A 16,202-nucleotide genomic window follows, 5' to 3' on the forward strand; every position below is an offset into this window, starting at 1 on the left:
GTAATAACGGCGTGGTGCTAAATATTTTTAACGTTTTTCTGGAGACGTACACCATAAATACAGCGATATACGCAAAAATACCCTTTCAAAGCAAAATGACACTATATTTGGGATCTCTTTAAAGATGTGCTGGGAAAAAAGGAAGGGGGGAGTAGAGGAAACAAGATGGCCAAAACGTTAACTGCTGAAGCTCAGTGATTGGTACCTGGGACGTGACACTATTCTACTTCTCCACTTGAAATTTACCTCAAAACGTCTCCGTAAAAACAAATCTCCCAGGAAGCTTTTCTTTCCCAGCCTCTGCCAGAAAGCCAAGGGTCCCACTTCCCACCTCCCGTAATGGTTATCCCATCTTCGCCATCAGGGCGTGTAACGCCGCCCAATTACCCGGGCCGCCAAGCGGTTGCGGGGCCGGGCAGGTGCGGCGCTGCGCAGGTGGGCGGCGGCGGGCAGGTGCGGAGTCGGGACCAGAAGTCCAGCGGGGAGGGGCTCCCGGCCCGCATGCACCTGTTCCAGCGGCGACCTCCACCTGTCCTAAAGGAACCCAGTTCCTGCACGTGGCACGCGCCGGCTGCGGAGCGCGGGGAAACACCGCGGGGGCCCTTCTGACCGTCACCGAAAGGCAGCCGGCTCACGGGTCGGTGTGCTTCTTCCTCCGACCAAATCAGACTGCTCGACGTGGGATGCCGACCGCGCCACCCACGGCCGTTCCACGCCCGCCCACCCGCCGCGGGCTCCGTCCCCTCCCACACCCCGGAAGCCAGGCCCTCGGCGGGTGGGGACCCTGCCTCCGCACGCCCAAAGCGCCTCACCTCCCACCCTTCCGACGCCCTTTCCGGCCTCCGAGACTGCGCCTGCGCGGGGGCGGACGCACCGCATGCAGCCCCACCCACGCCGCGCTAAACCTCGCGATACCTCACGCCTCCCGCAGGTCCGCCCACTCCAACGGCCCGGCGGACCTGGAAAGTTCTAAACCCCTGCGCACGCGCTCTGAGGCCCTTAACGTCCGGGCTCCGCCTTCCCCTGACCACGCCCCTTTCCGTCAGGGAGCTTCCCGTCGCCACGTCTTGCCAATCATCCACTTCTTCCCTCGGGAGACCTCGCAACAGGTCTCTGATTGGCTGATCATGGGACATATCGCCGAGGAGTGTCGGTGACGATAGGCTGTGAGCCGGTCCCGCCTACCGACAGTTTGCGCGGGAGGCGATTGGCTGGCGCCTCGGTCCAATCAGGAGTGGGCTGTCGGATTCAAACCGGGATCGTTGGGCCTGTGGTCGGTTGGTCGCAGTCGAGTCGTTGCTTTGGCCTGACGTGGACGTGTGGCTTGCTGCGCCCGCTCTTCGCGCCCCGTTGCTCCCGCCCGCCCGCAGGATGGCCCACAAGCAGATCTACTACTCGGACAAGTACTTCGACGAGCACTACGAGTACCGGTGAGCGGGGCCGGCCGGAGGGACGGCCTCAGCCGCGGGCCTGGGCGGAACCGGGACCGGGGTCGGGGTCGTAGCGCGTCGGCCGGGGTTCGGGTCAGGGCCCGAGGTCGGGTCAGGGTGGCGGCCCGGGGTGGGAGCGCGGGGGCCTGGGGACCGGGCCGGGGCGTGCTGCCCGCCGTTCCCCGCCCTTTGTTCGTGGCGGCCTAGCGGGGCGGGGATTGCGGGTTCCGCTCGCTTCCCTCGCCCGCCGCAGTCCGGCAGGGGCTCCGCCGGCCTCGGTGCGCGGCCAGGCGGCTCTGGGCCTCGGCGTCGCGGGCATCTGCGCTGGAACCCAGCGCGGAGAAGGGTCGCCCGGGGTGGGGCCGCGGGCACCTCCCGGCGTGTCCCGGGGGCCGGGCGGGGCTCTGGGCGGGGGCTCCGGGCGGGGGCGGGGACGCGAGGGCGCGACCGCCGGGGGCCTGGCTTTTGTGTGGAGGTGCTGCGGTGCGGTGGAGTTTTACGCGCCCCGGGGCAAGGCGCGGGAGTAGCCGGGGTTCGTGCTGGAACCCAGCGCTCCGCCGTCGCAGGCCAGAGTCGCGGCCCCCCGGGAGGTGCAGAAGCTGTTCAGGGGGTGTGGGTTCCAGCCCCCTGCTCGTCAGAGCTGGACTTGAGCTGCGGTCCAGGGCAGTTCGTCCGTGGTGGTGCCGCAAGCTCTTCTGAAGTGTGCACTTACACGTTTGGTTTGTGTTTGGTAAATACAAGCTTCGTGTCCTATTTTACAGATGCGTGGGTTTTTTTTGTAATTGAAATCAAGGTTTAGGTCTGTTGGATGGCATCCGGAACAAGTATTAGAGGATCGTGTGGGTTTAAGTTCATAAAAGCTGTAGATCAGCTTTTTCAAGATAATCTCCACAATGAACCGTCTGCTCCTCTGGATGGTATTTTGTGGTGTTACCTGAGTAGTTCTGGTTTAATTGGCCTCCCCTCCCACCCGCGGGCCCGCTACCCCTCTCAGCAAGCCCGTCCGAGGAACAAACGTTGGATTTGGGAAATAGTTTCCTTACTTGTAGTTAGGAAACGATCTTCCTGAAATAAAGTAGAGGTAGAGACCTTGGTGAAGGTGAGCCTGTTTCCATGGTTGATGGGAAAGGTAGGAGTTGTGACTTCTGAGTAACATGGATACGTTTATACGGTCGTACATAATACGACTACAAACGCTAGTTAGCATTCCATTTCTTTTTGAGGCCAATCGGTAATTAACGTAGAAGGTAGAAATGAGATTATTTGCAGAGCCCTAAAAGTAGATGTTAGAGCAACATTTCAAGATAATGTACAAAATACATGTTAATTGGCTATTTATGTCATCAGTAAGGCTTTGGGTCAAAGGTTGGCTATCAGTAATTAAGTTTTGGGGGAGTCAGATGTTACATGTAGGTTTTCATCTGTGCGGGGGGGGGGATAGGGAAGTGGGGGAGGTCAGCGCCCCTAACCTCCTGTTGTTCAAGGGTCAACTGTAGTTCACTGGAATTAGTAAAAAATAGTAAGCATAATTTCATTTGGTGGCCTCATCTAGCAACATGATACAGTTGTTCTAAGGCTCACTTCTTTTGTGTGAATAATATATAATGGGTATTTAATTCACCAGCCACAGACCAGAGTTTAGGTTGATGACTGTTTAGTGTTTATAATGAATGGGTTTTGGGTTCAATTGTCCTTTGTGCCAGAAAGTGTGACTGACCAGACTGCACCTTTCTCACCCTCATAGCCAACTGACTTTCAGGTAGATAGACATTTTATAATGGTCAAAAAATTTGGTTAGTGATTGTCGATGACTGTATAACTTTACTGCTACTGAAAATGGTAAAAACGGGTCTGGGAATTGTGATTGTAAGAACATTTTACTGCAGTTAAGAGGGGGTGCAGACTTGTCTTTAAGAATTTTGCAAAGCTACAATTGTACATGTTCTTGATCCTTTGACGTTGAACTTCCTAACCAAAAAAACTTAAGTTTTGGATCTAGGTTATTTGGGTAGAAGTTAGTAGCTTATCAGAAAAAGTCTTTGTGCAGGGTTGCCAGGTACACGTATATACGTGGGACTTGGGTTTGCTTCTTGCTTTTAATTTGAACAAAGCAATTTGTGGAGTATACAAGGACTCATCTACTACAGATCTGTAATATTGAGTAATGGGAAACCCAAATTAACTAACAGATTAGATATTTTTTCCTCTTACGTAAAAGTCTACATGGGTTTCCTCTTATGTAAAAGTCTACATGGGACGATGGTTTTATAATCGGAAACCATGCTCAGCTTATGCTTCTGTAGTCAGATGGCTTCTCTGGCTCCCTGATCACATCAGTCTGCTTCATAAAAACCAACAGGAAAGAAGAAGGAAAGGAGTTGGGCATGTTTTCCTTTTGAAGACCATTTCCATAAGTTGTGTATTTTCTCCTTATATCCTGTTGGCCAGGATAAGTTACCAGAGGTAGCTGTGGGGGAGGATGGGATGTTTTGGATAACCATGAGCCCAACTTGGGTTTGGGGGATTCTATTCCTGAAGAACATTGAAACAGTAGCAAGCAGTCTCTTAGAGAAGAAAAAAGAAAAGGTGAATCCTAAACAAAATGCCTTCTGCTTTTGGACTGTATATTCTGCCTATTTTCAACATTAGGCCATCAAAAATCAGAATTAAAGGTAGTAGACAGTCCTCAAGATTGATGCTAATAGTAATGTAATAAGAGTTCCTTTAAAGATCTTTGTTTTGAACTCAAATATTAAGTATCCTAAAAATGTATTTATAAAGTGATCATTTGTAGGAAAGATATATTTACTAATACTTGGCTCTATGTCTTAACAGGCATGTCATGTTACCCAGAGAACTTTCCAAACAAGTCCCGAAAACCCATCTGATGTCTGAAGAGGAGTGGAGGAGACTTGGTGTCCAACAGAGTCTAGGCTGGGTTCATTACATGATTCATGAGCCAGGTAGGTGTTGCCATTTAGGAAGGCATCAACTGAAATAAAATAGTAGTGGTTGTGGTTGTTGAAAATTGTTAAGTAATATTGACATTCAGTGGTATTCCCAAAGTAACCCGGGTAAGTTTGACTATTCTTGAATGGCTGATTCCTTTCCTCCCTAGGAAGAATTCCAGTTTTGTCATAAATAATGCCACAAATGAAAGTAATGCATTATTCTACCTGCAGAAAGATAAGGAGTTAAAAAAAAAAAGGCAATTCTGTTTTATTTTAAAATGTGTCATTATTAATAGTATTTTGTTGTAAGTATAATTCTGGTGTCCTGTCTCTTTGAAAACTAAGAACTTAAGACATCTTAAGTGTCCTTAAGTTCTTTGCATAGAAGTTAATGCAATTTGAAGGGATTTGTCTTTGCCTTTAGCATTCTGTTAAAGCATAATTGGGATCTACCACATTAAGGTGAAATAAGGTAACCTAGTAAGTGAACCTTGCTGTGTGTGTTACGTGTTATGAGTGTTTGTATTGTTGTGTGAATTTTACCAGAGAGTTTTCCAGATACGAAATGGTAAACTAAAACTCGTGGGGTTAAATTCTGCTTTTGTGTTATCAATAAATAAATGTAACTTAAACATTTTATGATGCTTTGAGCAAAATTTGAGGGCATGCTATAGAAACGGAATTAGGTGGAACTGGAGTTGTTTTCTGCTCTTGTTAAAGAAAAGCAGCAATAGCATCAGATAGTGACTTAAAACTTTCTTGGGATTTGGGGCATTGTATCGGAGTTCAAAAGTTCTTTATCCAGCTAATACCAGAGCACATGAGGAACGTCAGAGTCCTGGACTCCCACCTAATGAAACAGAATCTTTGGGAATGGGCCCCTAGGATCTGCACTTTTTACAGGCTGGTGGGTTTTGAATTTGGTGTTAGGTGTCTTTCCTTTTCACTGGAATTGAGAGTCTAAAGGGTAGAAACCATTCTCCCCAAAGTGGCTTCTCTACTTAGCATTTCTTTTTCCAGGGTAGGTAAAACTAAATAAAACACTGGGGAATGTTCTCATCATCAGGTGGCTTTCTTCTGTTTATAGTTGACAGTGACTTTTCAAACAAAATTTATTTCAGATATTTCGATAAGTGACAGTTGATCATTGATTTATTTTGGTTTAACTGAGAATCTGAATTTTTGGTTGAATGAATGAAAATTAACCATACTATTGTATTAAAATTATATAAAATATTTTGTTTCCACAGAACCACATATTCTTCTCTTTAGACGACCTCTTCCAAAAGAGCAACAAAAATGAAGTCTATCTGGGGATCGTCAATTAAATCTTTTTCAAACTTAATGTATATGTGTATATAAGGTAGTATTCAGTGAATACTTGAAAAAATGTACAAATTGTTGATCCATACCTGTGCATGAGCTGTATTCTTCACAGCAACAAAGCTCAGTTAAATGCAACTGCAAGTAGGTTATTATAAGGTGTTTAAGATAAAATTTCTTCTAGTCGGTTTTTCTCTTTAATATAAGTGCCTGTTTGACTTTGCCTGTTACTTTTTGTTAAATAAAGTTTGTATGTTGCATTTATCATTCAAGTTATGGGGTTTATTTTTTTAAGGTTAACTTGTGTCTATCGAGGTTGTTAGATAATTTCAGTTCTATAATTTGGTCTGGAGGAAATAATTTTAAAGAAATAAGATTAAATGGGTTTAAAATAGCTTGGTTTGGGGAGGGTATGACTTAATTCACTTACGGAGAAACAGTTTAATGGAGACACTTCATAGGTCTACTGATAGTTTAGAGCTTGGAGAACTGTGCAGTTGTGTCTAAGGACTGGCACATCTAGTGGCCTTGAGGGAAACCACTTATCCTTGTTTCTGTTTTACTACATGTGCCAAGTAGGGGTAATGTTTCCTATAAAAACGCACAGCATTTTAAAATGTAAAACATTCCATACGTAGTTTGTGTCTGCTTGTAAATTGTCTATCTGCTACAGAAGTATTCCTGAGTTAATGCAAATACAGGCTTTCTTATTTGCTGTGCTGTGTAAAACTTTGAAATGAGCTGCTAGTAAACACCCGAGTCTGGCGGTCCTCTGTATGCTCCTCTCCTGAGAAAGGGGTGTCTGTACAGAAATAGGACAGGGAAACGGTACAGGTGGTGCTGAGCAGCAGCCCAGAACCTACTTCTCCCCGCCCCCTCTCCCCCCGCGGGGACCCATCCCCTACAAGTCCCGGGCTAGCATGCCAGGAAGACCAGGAAGACGCCGGGATTGCTAAGCAAAGGGAGCGGTGATCCCGCGGCAGACCCCAACAAGGGTAACTGCCCCACGCTAGGCCCGTCGGGGCGTGTTCATGCATGTTTAATCCACCTGCGGGATCCACCTGTGATCCCGCGCTGGAACACCTTGCGGGGGAACTGGGCGCAGCCCGCATTTGCTGCTTTGAATAGTACCTACCTGGTAGTAACTAACTCGGGCCTCCCTGCAGGGGCAACGCTGAGATTCCCAGCTTGTATACCTAACCCAGCTTCCAGCCCCCCTCCCCCCCGCTCCCGCGCGGACCCACCCCTGCTCAGCTCCCGCCAGGCCGCACCGCTGTTCCCAATAACTGAAAGGTACTGAGCAGTCTGGGAATTCTCTTCCGTATTTACTGCTCAGTGCTCCAGCCCCTGGCAGTTGACTGCACCAGATCCTCCTGGGCCTGGAGTCCACGGCCTTCGCCTTCGAGTGTCCCCGGCCCGGCTGCGTCCCGGAGCCCACCGCTGCCTCTTCCAAGGGAAGGGCAGCACCCAGGACGCCGCCGCCATGCGGGGGCCGAGGTCGCCGGCACGCGCACTTCCGGCCGGAAGCGGGGGGGGGGGACGCTGGGCGGGTCGGGGCGCGTTTCTGTGACGCACTTCCTGGCGTCCGCTCCGAAGGCGGAAAAGCGGGGCGCGAGAGTGCCGCGCGTCTGTGCCGCCAGCCGACGGGGCGGCTGCTGGCCTCCGGGTCGGGCTTTCTCCGAGCCGCGCGCCATGGCGTCGGAGGGGCCTCGGGAGCCCGTGGGCGAGGTGAGGACGGCGCCCCAGAGTGGGGGTCGGGCGTCGGGACGGCTGCGGGCGGGGGACAGCGCGGGGCGTCGGGGCGGTCGCAGTTATCCGGGGGAGGACGCGGGCGCCCGGGAATGCGCCCCCGCGCCGGCTCGCCTCGCTCGCGTCCGGGAGTCCGGCAAACGTTGGCTGAAGCTCTAGCCTCCGCTCGGCCTGCTGGGCCGGGCCGCTAGATGGAGCCCTGGCGGCCGCGCCAGTCGTCCTTCCAACGGATTAGAAACTGCGGTTTCTAGTGTCCGGGAAAGTCAGTCTGGCAGTGCGGCTCCGAAGACCAGAAGAGCAGATTTTACGTTCAAATCCCAAGGTTTTGTGACAGCAGAATGTCCTTCTAGCTGGTCTCGGTTTTGCTTTTACAAAACAACTCTTCGTGGTTCGTTGAGTGACAAGTCAAGGATTTATGTAACTTTTCTTTTTTGAGAAATTTGATGGAAATAAACTTCCGTATGCGTTTGAGTGTCTGAGTCCCCAGTTCCGCGGCTGGGTTTACCCATGGCAGTTCTCGGTTATCCGTAACTATCGCGGAGAAGGTGACACATCCGTACTGCAGGTTAAGGCTCAGGGAACGTAAGTTGTCCGAACTCTGCCACTTTTATTGGATTTTATTTCCACTTTAATTGCTTGCCCCCCCCTAATATTTAGTAGACCACTTTTTTTAGCATTGGGGAAGAAGTTGTTAGCCAACAGATTCTTGTTATTATGAGGTGGAAGTATTTGAACAACAGACAGTCCTGGGATTGGCATTTTTGGGATTGCTAGAACCCAGCGACTTCCCTTGGGTTTTTTTGTTCACATTTGCTTTACCTCTAAATGTATGTAGTCAACCCCCCCCCTTTTTTCCTCAGGGCATCAAGTTGTCAGCAGATGTCAAACCGTTTGTCCCCAAATTTGCTGGGCTCAGTGTGGCGTGGTCAGAGTCTTCGGAAGCACGTGTGTTCCCTAGCTGTGCAGCCACCTACTATCCGTGTGTTCAGGAGCTCCCTGTACCTGAGTATGTATCCTTCTCAATGTCTTGCCTTCCTGGGACGGAATGGGGATTACACTTTGAAGTAGGCTGCACCTAACATGGTTAATGTTCTCAGTATGGCCAAGAAGGGCCTGAGCCAGTAGCACAACTTAACTGTGTCCTGCACCAAAAACAAACCTCAGCTCTCCAGACTGATACAGTTATTTTGGGCAGAGAAAGTGTGGAGGTTGCGTTGTATTCACTAGTAGGAAATGGAGTCTCAGGATTCATTTGTGATGGGGTCTGAAACTGTATCACATGTCTTACGGGAGATGAGATGGCTGGGGGTGTAGAGAGGAAACGGGGCAAAGACAAGCCCAGAGAAATCAGCATGCTGTGTGGTTGTAGGGTGTAACACTGTAAAGTCTTGCTTGGGGAAGGAGTGGGGGCTTGCAACCGTGGCTGCTCTTTTGTTGGATAGTTCTTTGGAAATAGCTGAGTTTCGCTTTCCACCATTTTTCTTTATAAACGTCCCGTGGAGCTAGATTCGAGGAGTTTGGCTTATGTTGGTTTTTCAGTTTTCCTTTTCCTTCTCAAGTTTCATTCTTTAGGTATTTATACAATGGTTTCCGTTAATAGCTGTATTTAGAAAAACGTGCATTAAACCTTTCATGTAATTGTGTAGAGTACTTGTAGATTTTTTAAAGGTTTGCATCTTTATGTAAGAATCCTTGTCTTTATGTTCCTTTGATGTGGGTTGTACGTGTTTCTTTTTCATACTTGCATAGTGTCGATTATATACTTCATATAAATTGTAGATTTGTATTCCCAAGAACGAAATTTGGAATGAATAATAAAACCATCGAGTTGTTTGGTGTATATAGGTTGTATTTTTTGACAAAGTTGAAGTTCTGCCTGTATGTGCTTTGCTAGGAATACTCAAGTTTTCCACTGTGATTTCATCCTTTGTTAAAGGAAGGTTGGCATGAGTCTCATTTGAATTGTTCCCTACCTTGGGTGGTTCACAAAGTATAAAATATATTTCAGTGAGTGACAAGGATTCAAAGCCATCTGCTGGGTGGGATTCTAGTGACCCAAAATAAAGGTGGAAAACATTCCTACAGCTAAAGTAATGTTCTGGAAGTAGCATGAATTGAGACGAATCAGAAGCTTAAGGATGTGCACTGCTGAATTTAAAAATTAGGTTTCTTGGGGCGCCTGGGTGGCTCAGTCGTTGGGCGTCTGCCTTCGGCTCAGGGCGTGATCCCGGCGTTATGGGCTCGAGCCCCACATCAGGCTCCTCTGCTTGAAGCCTGCTTCTTCCTCTCCCACTCCCCCTGCCTGTGTTCCCTCTCTCACTGGCTGTCTCTCTCTGTCGAATAAATAAAAATCTTAAAAAAATAAAAATAAAAATTAGGTTTCTTAATCTCTTATCCTTTTATAGTTTTGACTTTTTTTAAAATTATTTATACCAAGGAAATGATTGGCTGACAATATTCCTGCCTGATGAGAAAACAATTAAGGACAAAAGAGGCATGAAAGCAGAGGGCCAAGGGTAGGAAGGACAGGAGCCTTTGAAAGGGACAAAATGGGGATGCTTACCTGTTTGAGAACTGATTACCTAGTCCATTCCGATGGAGGCTAAGAAGTCTGCTTGAGCCAGGTTTCCTGTAAATGGAGATCTCTGCAACGAAAAAAAGAAGTAGTGTTTTCCATAAGGAACATATGTTGTCTTTCCTGCTGGTCCCACTGCCTGTCTCAGTCCATGAGGTAGGCGGGAGGTGTAATGTTATTTTCACACCTGAGAAACTGGGGCTAGAAACGTGTGTTCATAGTCATTCAGGTAGGCAGTGCCCGAAGCAGAATGGCCATCTGTTCTTCTGACCTGCGTTCAGTCGAGCTCCCGAAAGCTGCTGCCACTGCTGGTGGCAGGTGTTTGCTGAGCATTTCAGTGTGTCGCGGTCTGCTATCTGCTCTGGGTGCTTCTGAGTGGAAGTCTCAGCTGTGAGAACTAGTAGTCCTGGATGGAGTGTGGCTCTGGTCTGTTTGGTGGCTGGAGGGGCTGCTAGTGCCTGACACGTGGCCTGACGGCAGGGACCTGTGCGATACTGTTGGGGGACTGTCGAGGACAAAGGACCAGGCGAAGTGCTTGGAGGAGCCTGCACGGTGCAGCCGCAAAGACCAGGTGTGCTTGGTAGGAGGTAGGGCACTGCTGGTTGTGTCTTACATGGTGTCGGGTTGCTCACTTCTGGATTCTCGTTCAACTTGAACAGAGAGGGGCTTGAAGGCTCGGATTGGGTTCCACGTACTGAAAGTAGGGAAGAAATACGTGAAGGCCTGCTGTCAGGAGAACGGCTCCCTGGTGGTCTGTGTGGGTGTTGGTGGGAGAGGGGCTGTGGCGGTTTCCGGCTGAGTACATGCAGAGTGAGGGGTGGGAAGAGGGCCCGTTTGGGGATCAGAAGTTCAGTTTGGACTCCAGTGCCAGATAGGGAGGAGCGAACTGTTGGGTGGGAACCACCTGTGGGTTGGAGAGCGAGGCTCGGAGCTGGCGAAGTGCAGGACTGCAAGTAGGTATATGGAGTCTGAGCAGGGCTAGGAGAGGTTTGGACTCCGAGTCTGACTGGAGGGAAAGGGGAAGTGCCGAGGAGGGCCCTCCACGGATGAGCCTTTTGGAAGGTGGGACGGGGTTGCAAGTCCAGGCTGGTGGAGCTTTTCAGGTGATGTGACAGAAGGGCCAGACCCACAGATGCTGTGGCGGGGAGGCAACTGGGCTTGCAGGAAGGATGTCCTGGAGACGCAGGACGGTTGGGGAGGGGGAAGTGGACAGAGACGTCAGTGGGTACTCTGGGTACAGGGGAGAGGGAGGGCGGACTAGCTGTAGGAGAAGTGCTGCTGATATAAACGGAGGCTGGGTGAGATGGTAGGCGCACAGGCGTGTGTTCTGTGCTGGGGGGGCCGTCTGGGCAGTTTGTGGCAGCTGAAATTTTACAGACAAGCCGCTCGAAGTCTCAACGGATGCTGTGGGTTGTTGCTGTGAGACTTTCCTGGGTGATGTTCTCTGCATATAATCGTATTGGCCTTGGATGGAAAGCAAAAATACCAACTTCCCAGTGGAAGAAAGACCAGTGAAGACTTGTGCATAGTGGAACACCAGATTTTAAATCGAGCCAGGACCCAAACTGAGGGCTCTGGGCTCACGGACGCAGGGTTGCTGGATGACACAGCCTTCCCAACTGCAGCACCCTGCCTCCCTTTCCCGCTTTACCTAAATTTCTGTTCATTTATCTGGTTTTTGGACTTGGAATATTATCTTTTTTACTATATTTTGCAATCAGCCCCTCTTTGCCCCCCTCCCTTGTGAAGAACAGATTCTCCCGCCCCTTAGATTTTCTGAGCTTCAAATAAAATAAAACAGAGATTCACAGCTAGGAGCAGGATGATGCTTTAAATTGTTTTCTTCTCTGCAAAGAGCAGCACTAGGCCAGGTGTACTGAAAAAGGCACGGTAAAAAGGGTTTTTCTTGGTTTTTCCTTAGGAATAGTTCTTTACTAGAGTTAGCGATCTTCTTGGGTATGAACTTACTGTAAAATGTCGCAGGCTGTCCACTTAGGTACTGCATGTACGTGGATGCAGGGAACCTTCTGGTAAGCGGGTTTCTGGTGTGGGTGGTGACTCCTTTGTCTTGCAGTGCAGGCCCTTCCTTGCCCCCGAGCAGAAATACTCCGTATTTGAGCGCTGCCTGTGCCCGTACCCGCTGGCGATCCAGCAGTGAGAAGATCGTGCAGGATGTCTCATCATTAGCTCTGATTTTCCTGCCTTTCTAAAGGGACCGGCACCCTTTGGGATTCCGCTGATTTTCTGCAAGAAGATGTTCAGCTCTGGGAAGTCACAGAAGCATCTGCTGGTGCTCATTTGTGGGAATGAGAAGGGTGTGTCTCGCGTCCTAGCTCATCTGCTCAGCGTTTCACCATTGGATCGTCTTTCTTTGCAAGAGGATCGAAGCCTCTGGCTGAATACCAAATTCGCTTACAAAATCAGTGTTAAATTATATTTCAGTTTAGCCTCGCAGCTCGAGCAAACGGGGGCGCGGCAGCATCCACAGATGGTGCCCCTCTTGCCGGTGGGTTGCAGTTCCCAGGCCACCATGGGTGCAGCGTCCCCTTCCAGCTCTGGCCCCGCGAGGCCGAAAAGCGCAGGATGTGGTGCTCGGGCTGAAGGTTGGATGGGACGGTGGGGGCTCTGTGAAAGCCTCCTCTGCAGAGAGAATGGTCTGGATGGCCTTTTAGGCCTGGGCGGCGGCGGGTGGCTTTTGCGAACATCTGACGGTGTGCGAGTGCGGAGCTGCCGAGGTGTCCCTGGGCTATGCTGCTTCATGTTGTGCCACTGTCCTGCCGTGGGTGCTCAGCGCAGGAGTGAGCATGCGGCACTGGGCAAAAAAGAAACGCCGGAAGCTTTTCTTTCACTATGAAAGGTAGCTCAGTGCCAGAGTGAATGACCTCAAAAATGATAGAGACTTTAAATGTGCTGCTTACAGAAGAGCTCCTTGGTTTGTGGTGTGAAATCTTAACTAGAACGTACCCTTCTTCTTTAGGCAGAAGCTCTGTACTGAAGATGTGGCCTTTGGAGCTTCAGCTTTTCCGCCTCAGTATTTATCTTCTGAGCTGGCTCGTCATCCGTGCAGCTATCCTCCTTACCGCGTGGAGTGTGCGCAGAGCGTCTGCCCGGTGCCCGGCTCCCAGTATGCTTACGGCCACCCCAGTGCGTACCGCGGTTTTCAGACCGTGAAGCCGCGAGGCGAGCAGATGTGCCCTCTCCCACCAGACACGAAAGCCCTGTTCAAGGTAGCACGCCGCGGTGGTGGTTAGCGTAGCGTTTAAAATGTGAAGAGCTGGTCGATTCTCACGTGTTTAAGTATTGTTAATCTCTTTAGTGTATTTAAATTGATTTTTGTTTATCCTTTATTGAAATGGTTGTTGTGAATAAATATGGATTTCTAACTTTAAGCCTTTTTTATGATGCTGGTTTTCTTAATTCATGTGACTTTTTAATTTTTCCCGCAGAAAAAAACGTATGATGAGCAAAAGTTTGACAGCAAGAAGGCTGACGGGTCTCTGTCATCTGATATAAAATCAGTTAGAGGTTCACATCCTGTGTCCGTTCACACTGACACTAACTCGAAACCAGGTGAAAATGACAGACTCTCTGATGTTAAATCGTCCTTCCCCGCCTGCCCCAGAAATGTCACTGTGCTTTGTACCTGTTTCTGTGGAGGCCATTGGACTCTGGTTGGGATCCTAGAGGCGTCTCCGCCCGGGGAGGGACCCGTTGTGGGGGGGCTCTGGGGTGTGCCCTAGCGTGTGCGGGAACCGGCCCAAAGTCACATGGCAAGTAGGTGACACCCACGGGCCTCAAAACACGTCCTTAAGCAAATCACGGCCACATCCTTTGTACTGTATTTGACCATGTTCATTCCTGAAATAGCTTCTCTGGCGTTCTGTTGGGACACTTTTTCATAGGGGGCAGAGTTTGCGGTTTGAATCCCATCCTGAGCGATAGCAAACCTGGGGCGGTGTAGTTACTCGAGACACGTGTCTGCTCTGGCCTTGGAAACGACTATTCCAGGCTGTGGCTCAAAACTAGTGGTTCTGTATGGTGTAAGTTACAGTCGAGTGCAGTTTGATGGCTTATCTATAAAAAGAGCTGAAACCTTTGTAATAGCGTATTTACTGAGAATGACCGATTTATTTACATGTTTAACTTACATCACTTGGTGTGTAAGTTTTTCTCTGTTGATTTCACTCAGAAACCATTGGGCACATGGAAGTTTGCAAGGAAAGTTGAACAGTTAAGCGTAATGACTGGCTTCATGGCCTTACAGCCCACATCAGGATTCATTTGTATTTGAAGGGGAGGGATGGGGAAGAGATTCCAAGTTCATTTCTACTTGCTTTCTTCCAGATTTTAGGCATAATTCTAAAGTTGAACTAGTTACTGCAACCTGATCTAATTATTCTTACGCCTCAGGTTTGCAGCGTGCTTTGCTTTTTTCTGCCTGGTGGCCCAGCCAGAGCAGCTGGCGCTTCCGGTCATGTCTGTTTCCCACCGTTACGCAGGTTGGCAACACTAGCAGAAGGAGGGCATTCGGACAGTCCCGTGTTAGCGCGTCAACGGCGATAGACTTCCCGCCCTGCTTTGAGGTGCGAGGACGGGTCTTCACACAACACCTACATTTTCACCTCTTTTGATTCTGTAAATACAGATGCTTATCAGAGACGAACAGACAGGAAATCCAGAATTGTTGAAAAGAGTGGATCTGCCTCCAAACCTGAGTTTGAATTTACCAGACTGGACTTTCCTGAACTGCAGGGTCCAGAGAACAGTGAGATCTCAGAGACCCAAAAGCAGCCCACGTGGGGGCCTCTGCGCTCTGCCTCAGCTGACCTTTCTCTTCTCAGAGAGGTGGTGAAACCTGCCATGGTGACAGCAGAGGTGAGTGTGGGGCCTCCTCTGTCTCCCTCCTCCTCCTCTCTCCCTTCCTTCCTTCTCCCCTTTGCAGGTGCTTCACGGGACACTGCATCTTCCTGTGGGGGCCTGGCTTCCTTGTGAGGACCTTCTGCTTGGACTCTTTCCTGCCCAAGTGGCCCCTAGTACAGCTGTTCTTTTAAAAGAATCATCTAATGAGCTTCCTTGTGCTTGCTAGCTGCAGGGGACGGAGGCCTGACTCCGGCACAGGTCCCACTGTGTAGACAGCCCCTGGTGATCACCTCCCTCCCAGCACTGCATTCCGACAGCACGTTTACCAGTAGACAGTCAGATTCTTTTCATCCAACAGTGACTGCATGTCAGACTACATGAGTAGCCTCTGATTTTTCCAGGCTGTTTATCCATACCTCTGTCATTGGTGAGATCACGAACTCCGCAGAAGTAATCACTGTATGTTTTGTTTGCCACTTAATGATTTTAAAATATACCGTGTTCCACGTTTGGTCTTGGAGTTTTAGTCCATCCAGGTTCCGGGAAAAAGCATCATCAGGTTCATAGTCCCTCAGGTGGCTTCTCACAGATTTCTGCGGAGAGGGCAAGGAGAGGAGGAGACAAGGAAGGAGGCAGCTCCCATCCACTCTTGAATGGAGTGGGGATTCTGCGTCCTTGAATGCGCTTGCGTGCCCGGACACTGACGCCCAGAGGCGGGTAGGGTGGCTTGCAGTGTGCAGAAGATACCCCGTTCCCCACTCATTGACCCTGATGCTGTGGCGCTTCCCTGTGGCTTAGCCGTGACGAGGAAGGTTGGCTGGCAGCTGGCGTAGAAGAATCTGGTTTGGCAGCTGTGTGACCCCTGTGGTCCCAGCCGGGAGTGTGGAGTAGCTGAGCCGTCGAGGGGCTCATAACGCAAGCCTGTGAGCGCTCTATAGAAGTAGGACAGGCCACCAGGAGCTGCGGTCATGGTCACTGGTCACACAGGTGTGTCCGGACACCAAGTGAGGCACGTGGCGCCGTAAGGAGGGGTACGGACTCCTTGCCTGAGGATGTGTTTACACTCTTGAATTATGTGTGGACTTTTAATTTTTTTTAATTTTTCCTTCTAGAAGAAACTTCTTATTGTCTTAGTAGTATCTTTAAACACGAGAGAAATATTTAAAAGAAAATGAACAGTTGACCTTGAACAACACAGGTTTGAACTGCACTTAGACATGGATGTTTCTGATAAACACAGGACAGTACTGTAAACATATTTTCTCTTCCTGGTTATTCCCTCAGTGACGTTTTCTTTAGCTTATTGTACTGTTA

At 49.5% G+C, this 16,202-nt stretch overlaps 2 protein-coding genes across 3 annotated transcripts in view; both read left to right on the forward strand.

The window, feature by feature from the left end:
* The first annotated feature begins 1,238 nt into the window (after positions 1 to 1,238).
* Positions 1,239 to 5,971, forward strand: CKS2 (CDC28 protein kinase regulatory subunit 2). Its single transcript, XM_045772532.2, has 3 exons — positions 1,239 to 1,430; positions 4,266 to 4,393; positions 5,632 to 5,971. Exons 1-3 carry the CDS (start codon positions 1,372 to 1,374, stop codon positions 5,682 to 5,684), a joined length of 240 nt encoding a protein of 79 aa, XP_045628488.1. The 5' UTR covers positions 1,239 to 1,371; the 3' UTR covers positions 5,685 to 5,971.
* Positions 5,972 to 7,292: 1,321 nt separating this feature from the next.
* SECISBP2 (SECIS binding protein 2) overlaps positions 7,293 to 16,202 on the forward strand; it is a 41,833-nt gene continuing 32,923 nt past the window's right edge. For both annotated transcript variants that reach the window (XM_045772371.2, XM_045772372.2), the window contains exons 1-5: positions 7,293 to 7,432; positions 8,314 to 8,459; positions 13,006 to 13,255; positions 13,475 to 13,598; positions 14,674 to 14,903. In XM_045772371.2, coding sequence (XP_045628327.2) covers positions 7,397 to 7,432; positions 8,314 to 8,459; positions 13,006 to 13,255; positions 13,475 to 13,598; positions 14,674 to 14,903 — 786 coding nt within the window. In that variant the 5' untranslated portion in view covers positions 7,293 to 7,396. The remainder of the gene's footprint in view (positions 7,433 to 8,313; positions 8,460 to 13,005; positions 13,256 to 13,474; positions 13,599 to 14,673; positions 14,904 to 16,202) is intronic.

The sequence above is a fragment of the Ursus americanus genome, chromosome 34, assembly GCF_024610735.1.
Source record: "Ursus americanus isolate L20-20 chromosome 34, mUrsAme1.1.p, whole genome shotgun sequence".
Classification (NCBI taxonomy): domain Eukaryota; kingdom Metazoa; phylum Chordata; class Mammalia; order Carnivora; family Ursidae; genus Ursus; species Ursus americanus.